General features: G+C 44.2%; 1 protein-coding gene across 1 annotated transcript in view; it reads left to right on the top strand.

Moving 5' to 3' along the window:
- The first annotated feature begins 4,336 nt into the window (after positions 1-4,336).
- TRPM6 (transient receptor potential cation channel subfamily M member 6) overlaps positions 4,337-17,856 on the top strand; it is a 73,770-nt gene continuing 60,250 nt past the window's right edge. The window contains exons 1-2 of the mRNA XM_049795470.1: positions 4,337-4,474; positions 7,942-7,950. Of these exons, the coding sequence (XP_049651427.1) occupies positions 4,337-4,474; positions 7,942-7,950 (147 nt within the window). The remainder of the gene's footprint in view (positions 4,475-7,941; positions 7,951-17,856) is intronic.

Here is a 17,856-nt window from a genome sequence, read left to right as displayed (position 1 = left end):
CAAAGACCAATGACACCATTTGAAATGTTATTTCTCAATTTTGGACTGTGATGTCCTCCCTTAGGAAGCAGTATACTGGTTTCTATGGGACTACCACTAGAAACACAGAAACTATTCATGACTGTAACAAGACCCCATCACATTTTGTTCTTTGGGTCTGCACTGACTTCAAAGCTATTTACAGAGTGCATTTCGGGAGAATTGATGATATGATATTCGTGGCTGTGACCATCAAGTTGACAAAACCTACCCCACCACATTCCTGGCAACATACAAACTCTAATCAAAACTTTTTAAAAGCCAATTTTCTCATAGAATGAATTCTGCAGACAGTCCTGTTGACTTTGAATAATTCTTCATGCAAACACAATGTCTGAACTATCTTGAAGGATTTTGAGCCATGTAACTACTTGTTGCAACCACTGAATGATCTGATTAAAAAACACCAAAAGAACACATGGCATCCTGACTGTGTATAATTCAATACTCAAGACTGTCCTCATTCTTGCCTCCTGTTGAAGCACATCTATCAGGTGAACCAGTAGCTGATGGACATTTATATGCCTGCCTGGGTCCTGTCATCCTCAACTTTAATCGCAAAATCAGTTTATTTGTGATGAGGGAAATCATGTTCTCCTTCTTGGAAAAGCATTTATTGGCAGACCAGTGCCTAATATCAGTGTGCAGTGGGCAGCAGGAGGAAGATTTATTAAAATTGGACCTGGAATAATCATTGCATATGCACATACTGTGAAATAAGCAATAAAGCATGACTTAAGCTCACTCCAGGAGGTTGTTTCTACACACTGTAAGTTGCAGGGGAAGACCAAGGCAGAAGATTCTGTTCTGTTGTAGTCCAGAATCTGCATGGTAAAACAAGAATTAAGTTTTGTGCTATAAAGAAAAATAATCTGCCACAGTGCCTTTCTGCAGCATGCTGAAGCAGTAGCAGAAACAGTTGTCATCTGATGAGTGTGTGTTCAATATATCTGCTGCCAGCCTTAGGTGTTGGACTAACTTATGAGATGACTTTATTTATGTTGGAAGATAAAGGTAGATAAGCCTAGGGGCAGGCTGATTTGTTGATGATGATATGGGACAGGGGGAGAAATCCAGAAGCAGTCTTTACCAGTTTCATTCCTTCCTCCTCTCTTTGCTGCTTCATCAGTTCTTCAAGACCTGTTAGGGCACTAAGGCAAAGGTAAAAGTTTGTAGTCATGAAACTCAGTGTCTTCAGCATGTTTGGAGATGATGAAACAATGAAACTGGGAGTTCCCTCTAAAGCAGATTAGTGCATAAGATGTAGATTAGTTTTGGCTTTTTCATTCCAAAATCTGGACACACCTTTAGTAGACCCTGCCTGATTAAACACAGTTGATGGAAAAAAACATTTTAATATACTTGCTGGATAGGAGGTATGATCTAACAGAACATAGTGAACAGAGTGGGTATCTGGATGCTTACGCCTTTACAGGCACCCCATGGAAACAACAGAAACAAAGCCATTCCTGTTTCGGTAAAAGTTTCTGTTAAGCGTATTATCCTCCTTTAAGATTGCTTTTTGGTAGGAGATTTTTGGACTTTGAAAACAACAGAAGGTTGTGCATGAATTAATGCAGTCATACTTTGACATGTCTGCATTTCACTTACTTAGGACATGAAAAGCAAGAGGTGTGACGCATTGTTCCTAATGGGCATCCAAGAATTGAGCTGGCCGCACTGCTGTTGAAGTGACAGCTTAGACACTGGGAATACAGGACTTAAGCAAAAAGAAGCATAAAGGATGGATAAGCAAGGTTGTGCTGATCTTAAGGCAAGTCTGTAGAAATACAATTGATATTCTCCAGTAGGACTGCAGGAGAACACATCTCAACAGTTCTGATTTCTAGAGATAACACAATAAAGAGTACATGATAGTTATATGGACTTTGAACTACTGAAATGTCTGTCATAAAACATACCACACGTGTTTTTCTATCAGTGAAGTGCTGGGGAATTGAGTGTGAGAATTTGCAGCATGACAATTGGTTTGTAGAGCTTTCGAGAGCAGATTTTCAGGTCTTTGTATTAGATTACAAATGGCAAGTCTTGATTCCAGGGAAGACTGAGAATTTCTCATGTCTGAAAGAAGATGCACAACTTAGAAAGCAATGGCAGAAATTTGGAATTAAGAAAATTCTTGCAGTCAGAGGAGTATGTACATCTAGCTATGTCCCAGTCAAGGTCTAGAGCGTCTGCATGTGCTGGGGTACATGTGTTTCAGGTGTTTTACAGGGTTCAGATTCATATGAAGAGTGGGCCTGGTAACAGTGACTGATATCTCCTATTAAAACACTTATTTATTTCATTTATAAACACTGGTGAAACTAGCAAATAGAGCTGAAAGTTTCTGTGCTGACTCAGGGTGACTTGAGAAAATTTAATTGAAAATAATATCTTAGAAGGTGTAGCTAGGAAAAGAATGAACATGCTGTTGATCACCTGCTAAAATTTCTAGCACTGCATTCTGTTATTGGAAGCTGTAATGCTTTTTAAGGCCTACTGTGTAAGAAGTGCAATGTAAGAAGTCTAAAGACAAAAAGATGCAGTATAAGAAGCAGAAACATGTTTGGCAGGGGGCTGGAAAAAGTTTTCTTCTCTTCCTTGTCTTTGAAAGAATAGTTTACATGGAACCACTGCTAAGTTTAACAGCTAGTGTTTCAGCAGGCTTTTCTGCTCTAGTTTTTGGGGTGCTGCTGAGCTTGGGTGCTTGACCTGACAGAGGGAGTATCTTTTTCCTAGTGCTCTGAGAGGTTCTGCTCCCTGGCTCCTGCACTGATACAGCGTGGTCCAAAGGCAAGGCTCTCGTGTAGGGGAGGAGAAGGAGGAGGAGGAGGAGGAAGAGGAGGAGGAGAAGAAGGAGGAGAAGGAAAAGGAGGAGGAGGAAGAGAAGAAGGAGGAGGAGGAGGAGGAGGGAGAGCTGGGCAGCATGGAGGAAGATGAGACTTGGCTGGGCAGGAAAATTAGAAATGGAGAGACCAGAAAATGGGAGAAACGTCTAGAAAGAGTAAGTGGATGGGAAATACAGAGAAAATCCGGAGGCAGGCGGGCATTGGAGCTCACAGTCAATACAGTGGCACAACTGAAACCAACAAAATAAAAGGAACAGTAGGCAAAAAGTGGGTGAGCGGGCAGAGCAGAGAAACCAAAGAATGGGAGGCTGGGATTGATTATAGGAAGAGGGTAAGTTTGGGACAAAAGAAAATGGAGATTGAAAGAAAAGTGAGGTTTGAGAGACAAGGTGGAGGAAATACGCAAAACTGGAAACAAAAAGAAACTCAGAATAAAGGGAGAATGGCGTATGCCTGCCATGTACCTAGTCCACTCTAGGTACAACTGGCTGTAATTGTGGCAGGTGCTTGTTTTGGTCTGAATGCTGTGGTCCACAGCGCATTCGAGGGCTCCAGTCCTGCTGGAGACAGCGATAACTGCTGAAGGGGCGTTGAGGTTCCTCCTCTGAGTTTTCTTTGTCAGTGTGGAACAGGTGGTACGAAAGGTATGTTTAGAAGAACAGGAAGATCAAGAACCCGAGTATTTGGAAATGTGGGTTTATATCCAAATTTCATCACTTTATAAAGATTTTAATTAACACACATACTGGTCACATACCGGTTTTCTCGTAGACCGGTTGAGTTGTTTGTTCATCATCATGAGCTGTAATCCAACTACTCTTTCGCCTTTCGCTTTCCGGTAACGTGTTGATTCCGTATGATTCGAGTCCTTGTAATTCAAGAGAGAGTCTTCGGTTTCCTCTTGGTCCTTCCCATTAGGTTTATCCCGAGTGCTGTAAGCCTAACCTCTACTGTGAATCTCTTTTCACAACACCCTAAGAGACGACCAGGGAAAAAACTCAGGCTTTAGAGGGGCGGCCGAGACGCAGACAAACTCGAGCCAAGACCCGTATCCCGCGTTTGGGATACCTGCGATCCGGTTTCTCGACGCGGCGAAGGACTTGGCAGGGTGGAAGCAAAGCGCCGCTGGGCCCGGCGGGGCGGGCAGCGTGTCGGCGGGGGGCCGCGGAGCGGGCGCTCCCCGCGAGAGCCGCGGCGGGGGCAGGCAAAGCCGGTACTCGGCTGTCCCACGCGGGACAGCCGCGCCTGCTGCCTCGCGGCAGCGCGCGCCTTCCAACACGGCGGGGTTGGGGGGTGGGGGGGGGGGGGCGAAGAACCACGCAGCTGGCTGCCTAAAACGCCGGGGGTAAAGGACGGCGCCCCGGGAGCCGCCGCGCCCCGCCGAGGCGCCGCCCGCCCTCCTCGCCGCCGCCGCCGCGGGACAAGGATCACCGGCGCCGGCGGGCATGGCGGCGTGGCAGGACCTGCTCTTCTCGCAGCTGGGCTCCGTCTGCCGCGGCGGCCGTGACTGGCGGGGGGGCGGCTGGCGGCCCCCGCCCCGCGAGCGCTGCGCGGCGGCGGCGGCGGCGGCGGCGGCGGCGGCGGCGGCGGCGTCGGAGGAGCGGCGGCGGCGGCCCCCCCCGCCCCGATCCCGGCGGGGCAGCCGCGAACCCGCGGCCCCGCAGGTGAGGGCGGTGCAGGCGGGGGCGGGCGGCGGGCGGCGGGCGGTGGCGCGGCCGGGGGTCTCGCTGCTCCGCGGCCGGGGCCGGGCTGCCGAGCGCCCCGCCGCGCAGCGGGCGGCTGCCGGAGGAGCAGGAGCCGTTAGGGGCCGATCGATCCCCTTCGTCCTCCCCCGGGCCAAAGTCCCCTCGGCCTTTGAGAGGGAGGGAGGCATGTCCGGGGGGAGCGGGTGATGGCGGGAGGAGCACGGCGTCGAGCTAAAGCTTTTCTTTCTCCGGTGGCGTGCATTGCCCTCGCCGCCTCGCGAGTGGCATTCGGGCACATCGGTAAACGGCATCAGACTTCACCTGACGGTCCAGGCGGCCGGGGGAGAGAGCAACGGATCTGTCGGGCCGATGGCAAAGAGAAGACCTCAGGCTGCAGGGGGCTGTTCTGCCAGTCACCGGGTGTCCCGGTGTCCGTGCCGAGTCCCCACCCTGTGCTTCTGCAGATGTGGGCTTGAGCGATCTCACTGCGCGCACATCTGCTTGTGTTCTAGCGGCCGTGAACGGCTTCCAGCAAAAACGATTGCCCGCGCTACAAGCGGGACGTTGCACGCTGGTTTTGTGGTTGTGCTGTTTGAGTGCCACGAAGTTTACGACGGTCAGATGTCACACGTAGGAGAAATGCCTCTGGCTCTAGTGAATCTTCTCTTCTTTTTTCACCGCGGTGCTGACCGAAGCCGTTTTAAAAAAAATTTAAAGACGAAACTTGTCGTTCGGATGTTGGGCGTTTAAGAACACACCTCTGCTACCATAGATGAAATTGTGAGGCCGGGTGCTATTTCACACAGATCATGCTGTAGCAACGTATCTAATGTATCCATTTCTGAAATACTTGCTGATGTGAGAAACGTGTTTACAGTGGAGTATGCTTCGTGAGTATTTCGGTTTATGGATATGATTTTCAAAATGGCCAGTATCTGCTTGTACACTAAGAAAAAAAACGCTAGCGTTTTAAGTTGTGGACACCTGAAGTTAAACCACAAAATCCTTTTCTTGGTACCAAAAGGGAGTTGACGGTTTTTAGAGGTTTAGTGTATTTTCGACTTCCCAGGGCAATCTGCAGTGTTATGTCTGAGAATAAGCTCGTACTGATACAAGGCTGAAATGAGTTTAAGGAAGCATCATCCTTGGGTTTTTTTTAGTGAAAAATACGCTCTGAAGTTGTGAAATCACTTTACAGACTTTTCTTTGGTAAGTTTATATTATACCGTAACAACCTTATTTAAAGTAGTAACAGGCTTATATAGTATTATTAAAAAACACGATAAGCAGCAAACAGGTTAGGTTATGTTTGAACCTAAGTTTTTCCTTAATCGTTTTGTGGCTTGATAAGGGACAAATGCTGAAGCTTTCTTGCCTGTTACAAGGTCAGGGGCACGGAAATTACCCAATAGTGAATGTGCTGAAGTATGCTGTCCCTGGAAGAAACCAGTATCAGGAAGAAAACATAAGAATCACACAGAACTGTACCAGAGAAAGACAGTTCTCTCTGAGCTCCACCTTCACTTTTTTTTTTTTTTTTTTTTATTTAAACACTGTAGAGACAGGGAGCAGGTAAGATAATTGTTACCTCTTCCCCCCCACCTTCTGCTCCCATTTGTGACCACCTAAGTGGAAGGCAAAAAGTCATGTAGTAGTTTTAAAAGAGCAGAAGGTAGGCGAGTTTAAAATTTCTACAGCTCATAAAGGAAAATGAGGTCTCAGTAAACATCTATCTGTCCGTGCATGCATGCAATTGTGCAGTGTGCACAGTACTCCATTCTGGGCTGCAGGTAACGTCTTCAAAAGCATCTAAATGATTTATGTGCCTAGGTCCCACTTTTCAAAAATGTTGTTGGCACATAAAAGCGTAGGGCCCTCTGGGACCAGTGAAACTTTTTGTACATCGTGGCTGGGCAGCTGCAGCATATCACTCCTCTGTCATCGCAAGGACTTCTGTTCCCATCTGCATAACCACAGTGGGAGGTGCCCAGAGATAATAGAAAACAGGTTTTAATGGTCATGGTGTCAGAACTGTCCTTATTTATAGTATTGTCTTTAAAGTGGGGTTGCGGTACGAGATGCCGTGTCAGGGGGAGGCTGCAGCACTAGAAAGAGGAAGTCACTCCCTTCTTGTTGCTATCGGCACAACTCTGACCATGACTGGCGTTACAAATAGGATGGGCACAGACCATGCTGGACTGCTGTATTCCATCTACAGTGTCCATCAGCATGGATCTGATCTGGTTACGTCTGCCGAAGCTGAACAAAACCTTCCCAGGAGGAAAATCTACGTGAACTATGTGTAATACTCTTCCTACTTCTTTTCCTTAATAAGTCACTCCTTCATCCTGCCTTTTCATGGCTCAGTTAATCTTAAATTTATTTTTCACTCAGTAGCATCATGCCAGCTGAAAAGGTGGGTCTCCCCCAGCAAGCTGATCTATAGGCTTTTGGGTGCTATCTGGGGAGGTGGTAGGTCCAAGCTGGGTAATCCGCTTTTTTTGAGAACTCTACTAATGAGTTCAAGACTCTTCAGGCAGTTCACAGCACAACGGAAAGCTGAGGTGGCCATGATTTAGCAAGTTTTGATTTTCCCTCAGTGTTGTTTTCAGACTGGCTGTATCAACTGTTGTGTAAAGCTTCTCTGATTCTTGCAATACGTAAACATATGTCTGTGTAACATGCATACTAGGTGAACCCTTGTGATCCGCTCTGTGTGCTTTGAATTACCAGTTCTTTTGCTTTACGTTCTCATCTCTAACATTTTACTTCAGTTTTTGAAACTGGGCACACCTTCTCCTGCCCCTTTGAGGGGGTGTAGCTCTAAGTAAAGTGCTTAAGCCTTAAGAAGGGCAGGATTTATTAAGCACTTGTCTTCATCCTTTCCTTAGGGCTGGTGTTGCTTTGCATCTCTGCCCAAGTGCCATTGCTGGTACGCACTGTTCGGAGTTGTCCAGTTCCCTCTGTCTGTCATATGGGAACAGAAGGAGGCATCTAAAAACAGGTTTGGGGTTTTTTTGCTGTCCTTTTCACCGGGACAGAAGCTGGATGCTGTTGTGCTGCATGTTGATGAATGCAAATAAAAAAAAAAGGTTTTTTTAAAACCCGCTGGTGGTGTGATATCTTGTTGTCACTGTTTTCAAATCAAATATCCTTGCATTGCTAATGAAATGGGTGCTCTTGCTTTTTCCTAATTATTAAGTCTCAGTGATGAGAATTGAGTTGAGCCTTCTTCAGCATTGTCGTAATGATGAAACACTGCACAGGAGCTGTGACAGGGCAAACACTCTTCTCCCGGCCTTTGGTGGTTTCAGGTGTAATGGTCTGGAACTTGGTAAACAGCCATGGCTGCACCTTGATGCCAGCCCCATGGTGTCAAAAGATAACATGTTTTCATTATAAAAGGGGTTTCCTAGCTGCCATATAGTGGTAGGGATTACACAGAGGTGAGGAGGGACTTGGTCACATCTGTAAAGGCTTGGTAGTCTGTTGTGACTGTAGTGTCAGTCGGGTTAGGCTGCATTGCTGAGGTCGGACTGTGGATATAAATTTTTTTACCAGCCTGGCTGGCGTGGGACAATCCCAGGTTTGATCACAGTCCTACTGCTATGAACTACTGCATTTGGTTACATTATATTAGCGCAATTTAACCCCCAAACAGGGGTAGAGGAGGTTCTACTAGAACATCCCAAGTGCTTATGAAATACATCTGTCCCTCTGCCTGCTGGCTTGCTAGCGTTTTGGAAAGGCTGAGTAGCGGTGCCATGCAGCCTCAGCCCTCAGCAAGCTCGCCCTGTCCGTGCTTCTTGCAGCACCCTCCTTGCCCCTGCTCTAGCCCTTCCCTCACCCCTTGTGCTGGTGCAGCTCGCAAGACTGTCCAAACACGGATGCAGCCAGGCAGCTTGGTGAGCAGGGAGCGCTCCCAGGAGGCTGGATGGGCTTTGGGACTGCCACCCAGGGAAGAGGAGTTGGCAGCGGAGGCCTTTTAGGTGGCAGGGTAGTGTGCCTGGGGGAGCAGACTGGCGTGGTGGGGGCCAGGAGCTGCAGCCCGGCTTGGTGCAGGAAGGGCAATGGCGGTGGCTGCCAGGTCGTCCTGTGCAGCCCGGCATAAACAGCAACCGCAGCTGCTCCTCGCTGCCTGGCCCTGGGGAAACCCAAGCCTTTGGGGATCCCTTTGCCTGCTGTTGTAACCTCCAGTGCAACAAACCAGGTGATAAGGCTGGCATCGCAGAATGTGTCTTGGCACAGGAGGCCGAAGGCGTGGGAGGACCCAGCGGAGAGCCCGAGAGTGTGTTCGGATGGCCTCTGTGGCAAAGGGGCAGGAGGATATTTCCATCCCCTCAGACCCAGGCAGCTGCTCACAGGCCATGGCTGGCTCTTCTTCCAGCTGGGTCGAGGCAGCTGTTTGTGGGTCTGCAGCTTTCGGTGGGTTAACGGTGTGACTTACATTTAAAAGCAAGACAGCACATAAAGAAAAGGGGTTCTTTTGTGCAAGGTGGTGGGGTAGGCGGAGCCAGGGAGAGTGGTGAGCCACGGCAGAGGTGGGACCATACCTTCAGCCTCCTCAGAAATCATCTGAGCTGTGCTCTCTCTCTCTCTCTCTCTCTTTGGAAAATGGTATTTCAGTCCTGTAGCAGTCTGCCTGTCTTGCAGTGTGTGGGAGGGCTGCTGTACACAGCTGTCAAACCCATGAAGACTTTACTACTGTGTGAGACAAGCAATGGAGCAAAAAGAGCAATGCTGACAGGAGTGACAGTGAACAGTCATGTGTGGGTCGCTCACATCCTTTAATCTTCATAGTATTACAGTTTAATACAGATTGCTATCAAGTTGTGAGGTACTGGGGCCCTTCCTGCTTCGGCCAGCTGAATTTTGCTAACTACGTTTGTTTTCCACTTTAGATACTTTAGATATATCCTGTCTTCAGAGAGTCACCTCTTTAGTCAGTATTGATTCCTGTGTTGTGAAAATATAAAACAAACAAAAGAAAGCTCTGAAATTTACCAGCAGATAAGTTTCTTATCTTCCTCCTCCTGGTTTGGGAAGAGCTTTATACTGTATAATTTTGAATCCTTTGATGGAGGAATGCATTTGTAATAGCAGTGGGTGGTTGACCTCTGTGATTGCTCAGTGCCAGGTAGGTGAGACCCAGTTTCAAAAATAGCGAGTTGATTAGCTCTTTGCTAACACCAAGTGCTGAGCAAAGAAGAAGCACTGGCTTCCATTGATCCCAAAGTTGAAATCTGAGCAAGACTTGGAGCATTGTATTGACCCTCTGAATAACACATCTGAAACGTCGTTTTCTTATGGCTACCTGGATTTTCACTTCTTTAAAATTACTTACAACAAGATCATTTCAAAGGGGATATGTAACTTGCCTTGAATTTGTGGGATTTTCTGATTATTTTGCGTTAGTTAATAAAAGAAGAACAAATGCTTCCTTTCCCTTGGGGTATGAATGGTATGAATGGCTTCCAAAATACTGTGTCTGAGACAGGCAGGAGTGTTCATTAAGGAAGCCCTGCAACTTTTGTGTCCGAAAGACACACAGTAAAATAAGGCCATTCTTATATTTAAGGATTTGTCATGATTTGCAAATATAGTTTGGATTAATTTGCCATATCTTGCTCCATTACTGGTGCCTGCTACTGTTTGCCACAAGTTTTGTGTGTCTTTTATAATTTATCCCGCTATTCAGACTGTTTTCCATCAATTAAAATCTTTAGAAGATGTTTCTCTGTATCTTTATGTATGACTAGCTTGTTCAATAATCCACATTTTATGCTGATTGTTGAATTGGCTTTATAAGAACAGAAGATATACAGTATTATACTGTATTTTAATGCTGGCAATGTAAGAGAAACATCACCTTATAGCAAGGTAGCTGCCGTCAGCTTTAAGCACGTAATTTTTCATTGCATGTATGGACCACAGTTATGAAACAGCCAGATCCAAACTTTCTCAACAGTCACTGTGCTTCTAGAGTAGTGGGTTTTGGAGTGGCCTATTTTAGGTGGAAGGCCGAATTATGTTTCATGCCACGGAGACTATTCCAGTGGGGAATACACCAGGAAACCTGTTCTTAAGTAATTCGCAGATGTCTAATGCCAAGATAGGATTTTTAGCAGTGCTTTGGGGGCCTGTTTCAAGGATAGGTCTGAGGAAACTAAATGTGATTTGAGATTTCTTGTGTAGATCTCATTTGCAAAAGCCTGGACTGTTGGCAGAAATGTTAACGTGAGGGCCTCTGTGGCCTTCCCCCTCTAGTCCAGTGCCATGTGCTGTGCAGGAGAGTCTGCTCGGAGCCTACAGCTGCAAAGCAGGGGTCCCTCCATGAGCACCTCCACCCTGGGCTGGCTGTGCTCTTGGGGCAGTGCCGTTTGATGTGTTTTTCTAAAACATTACATGTTCAGGGATAGCAGAAAGGCATAATAGGTTAGTTAATAAACTTAAAAAGTAAAAAGTAATAAATTAATTAAAGGCCTGGTCTTTCAGAATGGGCTAAGCTTTCCATCTGTTGCCTAGCTCTGTGCTCCAGGGGTCAAGCTGGAGCTTCTTTGACAAGGTAAGAGTTTTGTATTTAGTATTTCCTGAATTTTGTTGTCATGACCCCACTGCTCTTTGCGTCTCTGTTACAAAGGCAGGCTGTTGTCCTCTGACAGGGTAGCCTGAACACAAGGAAATTCTAGAAGACCTGAGAGTTTGTTCAAAACCTCACATTGGGTTCATATTTTATTGCACATGACCCTGGAGTTTTACAGTGTACTTCTACCCTATGTGGATCCAAAGTGGTGTTCTTGTTACAATCAGTTGTTATATTACTTCATACTGTAAGCATGCATGTAATGGATGCTGAACCAGAAAGTTCCTGCCCTGAAAAGCTTATGCAAGACAGCCTGTTAAGTTGGAAATCTCTTTAATGCTGGCAGTAATTTACAGTTGCCATGGGATGCAGAAATACTGCTGAAGTCCTGTTTTTCACTTAAGAATTATTATGCATAAAATGATGATACCTGCAAGTCCACCTTAGCTTTTATGGCTCAGGAAGAGTTTCCAGGGGTAAGGGTTCAAGAGATACCAATGTGCTTACAGGCTGAGCTCTTGTGAAATAGTCTTGAGTGTTAGCTTACGAGAACTCTGGCTGCATTTCAGGTATCTAATGTTCTTGCAAGTGACTTGCTCTATGTGCAGTTAATTTTTAAAAGGGTTTAAGATATTTTTAGGATGCTGTGCTGAACGCAGAGGCTGGTTTTTTGCAGTGGCTGTAATAAGGGGAAGTTCTTCTGTCCTTCCCCTCATTGTGTACTTGAATAAGGGTGGGTCATGCACTACGCTACACTGACTTCTCACAGATATGTTTTCAACTGAAAATGGTGTCTCCCTCCTTCCCAGGCACTGAAAATCAGTTTTGGATCTTTTGGGTATTTATATTTCTTGCCATCAGCAGTACAGGTTCTTTACAGGTACTGTATAGGTATACTGGAGTTGTGAGGCAAATGTATTAGCCCCAGGATTATCTGTTGCTATTTAATGAGTATTTGCTTTCATCTAAGCATTTTGAGGGTAACCAATAATTTCTTCACTGGAAAAAAGAATTATATGATGTGTAACTATACTGGGGTTTTTGCTAAGATTCTGCCAAACCTGCTCAGCAATGCAGAAATATTGGCTCTAATAGTTAAGATCTTTAGGAAAACCCAAATTCTTGAGAGGTGACATAGAAAAGTGGTTGTGTGTAGTGGATTCACTATACACACAGTGTGTGCAGAGCTGAGGCATGGTGCTTGGCAGCAGTTTTCAGCTCTTGAAGTAGTGTTTTGCCTAAGACACAAGATAGAAATTATTGCTCTCTGTTACCCATACGAACTTTTTGTGGTTTCAGTAAGCGACTTAGAACTTGATTGTTCTGGCTAGTTTCCAGCACAACTGTACTTTGCCTGAATGAACTAACCTGTTACTTAAACTGGCTAGTCATTATATGATTTCTCATTATCTGCCCCTGTCTGGATCTACAATGTGTCATTAAAGGCAGTTGATCCTGCTTTGTCCAATAAATGGTTATATTTCAATAATGGATGAAGTTATTCTGACACAGAGGTGTGTGCCTCTTAATTTCCTTTTGCAGGGAATTGAACACTGTCTGGAGCAGCATGCTGTTTCATTAGAAAATGTGTGTATCTGTGCCTTTCACCCCAAAGGGAACATAAGTACAGCTAATGGTACTAAAAATTTGTCGCGTATTATTGGCAGTGTAACCTAGTTTTCCTGAGTTTGGTACTCCACCAATGAACAGTGCTTACTGTCTGGTCTTGAAGGGGCTGAATGTTTCTTGCAGATCTTAGTTTAGTAAATCTAATGCCGAGCAGGACAAATGCACATTAGCCCCTACTTATCAGTGTTTAATTGGTGCAGTGCATCTAAAGGCTTTGACTCTGGCAAGCCCTTTACAGGGGGTGGGGTGGGCTGGGGTGGGCTGGGGCGGGCTGGGGCGGGCTGGGGCAGAAGAACGCAGCAGCAGAAGTGGAAGCATTCACCTGTTTGCACTGGATGGGTGGGTGGTGGAATCAGTGGGGCCACCAGTACAGCAGGTGATCTCAGGGCTACGTCGCCCCATCCTCTGAGACTGGTGAGCCAAGCGCTGCGTACCTACTCCGTGACCTTGGCGGGACGGTGGCATTATCACTTGCCTTGCTGATGGCACCGCTGGATTTTGGAGGACAGATACCTCCCTGCTGGGCTGGATTTTTAGGTTTTGTCTACTCTTACTTCCCATAAGCAAGTATTTGAAAGAAATGAGTGGTGCAGGTGTTCCTCTAAATTTTATGCTCTGATCTCTTTCTTTACCTCTGGAAACCTTAATTTTTTGAACATTACTTACGTTTAACCAAATTTGACCTGACAGTGTCCCTTTAATACCATATTATGCAAGGATCTCAGACATTAAAGATATTGGAGAAGTGATTAAAAGCAATTTTCTAAAAACTACTCATGTGCCTTAAATTTCAGAGCCAAACTCTTGCCACCCCATTGACTAAATCAGTCTAGAAATCTCCAAAGCCTCTTCCGTGGCAGGGAAGTATAAGCAGCAATCCTAATCCTCAGACTGGCGAGAAATGAGAAGGCAAAACTCCCAAACACAGGTCTCAGGACTTTCTGGAACGAAAATTGGAAGGAAAACTGCAATATAAACTTGGCTTCAGGTCTTCTGTATATCAGAACAGAAATTTGCTAGTAAGAAGTAACATGTAGGTGTATTTTTGTCTCCTCTTGGGTTTGGTGGTAGAAAGGATACGGGTTCATGCTGGCTGAGGTGTATGTACCTCACTGTAGTAATGGGAGAAACTTAAATTTGTTGTTGAAGTTTTAATTAAATTATGACAGTTTTGAAATGTTAGCCAGAGTTTTATGAGAGGAGATATACATGTTACAGAGGTCTATTACGAAGATAGGAATCAAGAGCAAACAAATAGCAGTTTAGAAGTCTCCTCTTTTCATTTGTACTTGCCCAGCCCTCAAGTCAAGAAGCATGAACGTTTAAAACCCTTTTCCTGGTTATACAATTAGCTTAGAAACCTAAGTAAAGCCTTAGATTAAGAAATGAATGTTATTGTTATGGTGTAAATTTTATGTACTAAGTGAAGATTTCACCTTACATAAAATTAAGAATAGTGGTAAATGTGTTGCATTTCACAGTGTTTCAGTTTTGAGATTTGTGCTTCATAAGATGAAATACAGTGATACAGTCTTGTACTTTATTTTTTCCTATGGTTGATTGGAATTTCAATATATATTTATTTTTAAGTAGTACCATCTGTTCAGGAACTTCATTAAACAAAAAATGGTGGACTTTGCAAACAATGTTTTTGCTATATTCACATGTTTATCATTTGAGATGAAAACAAATGCTAAAGGTACAGCCTTCGTCAGGATCATATACAGATGATATGCTATCTAAGTACTGCTTTTTAAAATGTAAAAATTACAGGAAGCAAAGAGGTGAAAGAGTGCAGTACAGGCAACACTCCGGCAAATGCTTTATGTAAATAAGCAAAGTTTAATCTTGAAATAACTGTACGGGTAGGTACTATGTTTCTTTGGAGATCAGGGTGAAAACTCCCAGTATTTTATCAATTGCACTTTGAAATGTTGTTTTCAGTCCTATTTACTGAGAATCCTGGAGTTACCTGATGTGAGTGCAGTGCTAGTGGAATCTCTGTGCCACTGGGTAAGGTGAATCCTTGGTGCTTTGAGATTCAAAGATCAAGTAAATTTCATAGCGATCTTGTTCATCTGAAATAAATGGGAATTTTGTCAATGACCACTTTAGTAGCAAGGTTAGATTCATGGCATGTGATCCAAAGCTGTAGTTTTTTCCCATTGGCTTTGTTGTACCTTGAGCCCGACCCATTGTGACTAGAGTGGCCTGAGCAGCTGTGGAGTGTATTAGTCGTTGCCCTTCCTGCCTCAGTTGCAGACAAACATAGGTGTTTTTGGACCAAACTGAAAAAGGATACATGAAACATCCAGAATTTTAAGCATTGATATTTTTGTCTTAACCCCCAACCACCCTCCAAAATCTAAAAAAAGAGAATTTTTTTAAAAAAGGTATATTTTTTTAGAAGACAGTTTAGATGATCAAAAAGTTGACATTAGAGAAGAAGCCGTTTCATCTCCCATATTAGATGTTGTAATTTCAACTCACACAGTGTGTTGCCATCACTGAGGACTGCAAGTTATATTTTGATTTGAGATAATCACACCAAACAGCTGTTGTGTAGCAGATGACCTCTCCTCCCTTTAAAATTATTGATTTATATTTTGTCTTGTGTCATGTAACTTTAGGATGAGGAACACTAAGCTTTAGAGATAAAAAACTTCTTTGACACCCCTTTTCAAGTGTATTCACATGTGGATTAGCTGAGTGCCAGTGCCTTGCTCAGCTGGCAGCATGTTTTGCTGGTGGTGCCTAGGCTGATGCAATGCTTCCCTGTTACGCTGGGCTGTATATCTCCAATGCTGGCCTTCACACCTGGGAAGATACCCAGATAACGCTTGATTTCCAGAATGTATCATGCTGGAGGTAAAGTAGCTTAAAGGAAGCTACCTGAGACTGTGCAATGCCAACAGCTTGCTCAAAATTACTTTGAACTACTAGTGCTCTTACTAAATTAAAGTGACAGCGGTTGGATCTTGTTCTTCTCTCACAAGGCTGAGCATGTTGCCTCAGCAAATGCTGTAAGACTTGTCAACCTCTTGGCTTTTCTGTCCCACTCTTTCCTGTTAATGAAAAGTTTGGTAAAGTTCATTCTTACCCAAGTCATCCCATAACATAAAAAAAAAAATTGTTGCCTAGTTCTGATTGAAAACCAATTACCAGAAATAGTAATGGGTTTCAGAAGAATCAGAGTCCCAGGGTATTGTAGTATTAGAAGCACTTCACTGTTTTCTTGGTAGCTCAAACAACTAGAATAAAGTGATTTAGGAAGCATGAAACAATACTAATTACTAAGAAGAATACTACCGAAAGGTTTTTGAAAGCAGTGTGTGCCTGCCCTCCGGTAATGAAATTTGCTTCACTGTTTCCAAGGTTTTTCTCTGGATTTAATTTTTGCACTTTGTCTTCAGTAGCTCTCTTTCTAAGATAATTAATTTTCTTGTGTGCCCATGCTCTGTCCAGCCCTGAGGATCTTCCACGCTGTTACTCCTTCGTTCGAAGCTCATCCAGACACAATTCAATTAGTTGCTCCTGGAAGAATACACATGCACACCAATAGCAGCAAACTGCTTTTTAATGATCTCTTTCATCTTTGTCAGTGGGGGCCTGTTTCAGAGTACATTAAAACCAAAGGTAGGACTCCCATTAGTCTTGGTGGAAGCTGGGTCCTCAACTGCAGACAAGCCAATAGTTCACTCAGGTAGCTTGTGGCCCTCCGTAACTGCATGACTAGCTGGGAGATTATGTGGGATATTTAGGGATGTGAAGCTGAAGTAAAAAAAACTCAGACAGGCCTGCTTTATTAAGAATCATAATTCCATTCAGGAGATAAAAGAGATGTATTCTCTTTGATAAGAATTATTGCTGAACTCCGTCCATAAAATGCTCCCAGCAGTACTCTTAATAAGTTGAATTACTGGTATTCTTGTGAACTGAATTATTTTCTAAGTCATTGTATGAAAGACACATTTTACAAACAAGTATGGAGACAAATACTTACCGTAAGTATTTTTAGAAGGTAGACATTTTGCAAAGGATCAATCATTTTTAAATATGAGGAGTGAATAAGGAGTCAATGTTTATTATTTGGTTACTTGTTTGCTTTGTATGTCCACTGTGCCCTGTCCTAGACAGCTTGCTGTCTATGTAACAGATAGACAGAGAGCAAGATGAACATGAGAAACAATGAGACAATGATGACAGGTATAATTGCATTTACTCTTCATGATAAAATACCTGTCTATCACATGTTTCATTGTGGGGCTAGTTCCCTTTGACAACAAAAAAAGTGCCTTTACTTCCAGTTTACTAAATTCAGTCCCAGAGATTTCAGATTTCAGCACACAAACCCCATCCTTCCTTTCAGGGAATTTGATCCTGACAGACCTGAAGAGAAAGAGGTTTGAAGAGTCCCAGTGAGATTCTTTGAAAAAACCCTGTGTACCATAGTGACTGTTCAGTTTACTTGGCTGCGACAGGCTTCATGGAGACAGTTTTCACAGTGTCCCAGGAGGCCAGTGGGAAAAACCCACCTGACATGCACCCTAAGTGCTAGGTCTAGTCTTTGGTCCCTGCTCTTGCATTTTGTAGTAGTCCTAGTTCAGCAAACATATAACCAGGATGAATCTATTCTTAACTCTGTGAAGAATCGTAAAAGAAGGAATCAACCATCTCTTTCAGATAAAAAGAATATCTTGCCTTTTTTGACACTTAGAGCTTTAGTAAGATTGCCATCTGCTAGTCTTCTGGCAGAAGGAAAGTGCAGTCCTTTAAGCAGTTCTGATTCATCCTTACCACTTCCTCTATTGTATATGTTTTTGACAGATCCTCTAAATAATTTTCATGTTTATTAGTGAGGGGTGGGAAAATTTTAATCTTGGTCTTTTTGTGGGGCTGTGTAAAACTTGGGGGTGAAGGGCTAGGACTGTTCAGAGCTGTAACTTCAGGTTATAGTGTTTGGTTTCATCTACCATTGTGATGGGAATCATTCCGAGTTATGTGTTACGCATATACAGTCATGTAGATGTTATAGTGCATATTTTGGCTCTATGCTCTTAAGTTCAGC

Source organism: Accipiter gentilis, chromosome Z (assembly GCF_929443795.1).
Source record: "Accipiter gentilis chromosome Z, bAccGen1.1, whole genome shotgun sequence".
NCBI classification, from domain to species: Eukaryota; Metazoa; Chordata; class Aves; order Accipitriformes; family Accipitridae; genus Astur; species Astur gentilis.
Note: the sequence above shows the minus strand (reverse complement) of the source record. Positions and strands in the feature narration are given on the sequence as shown.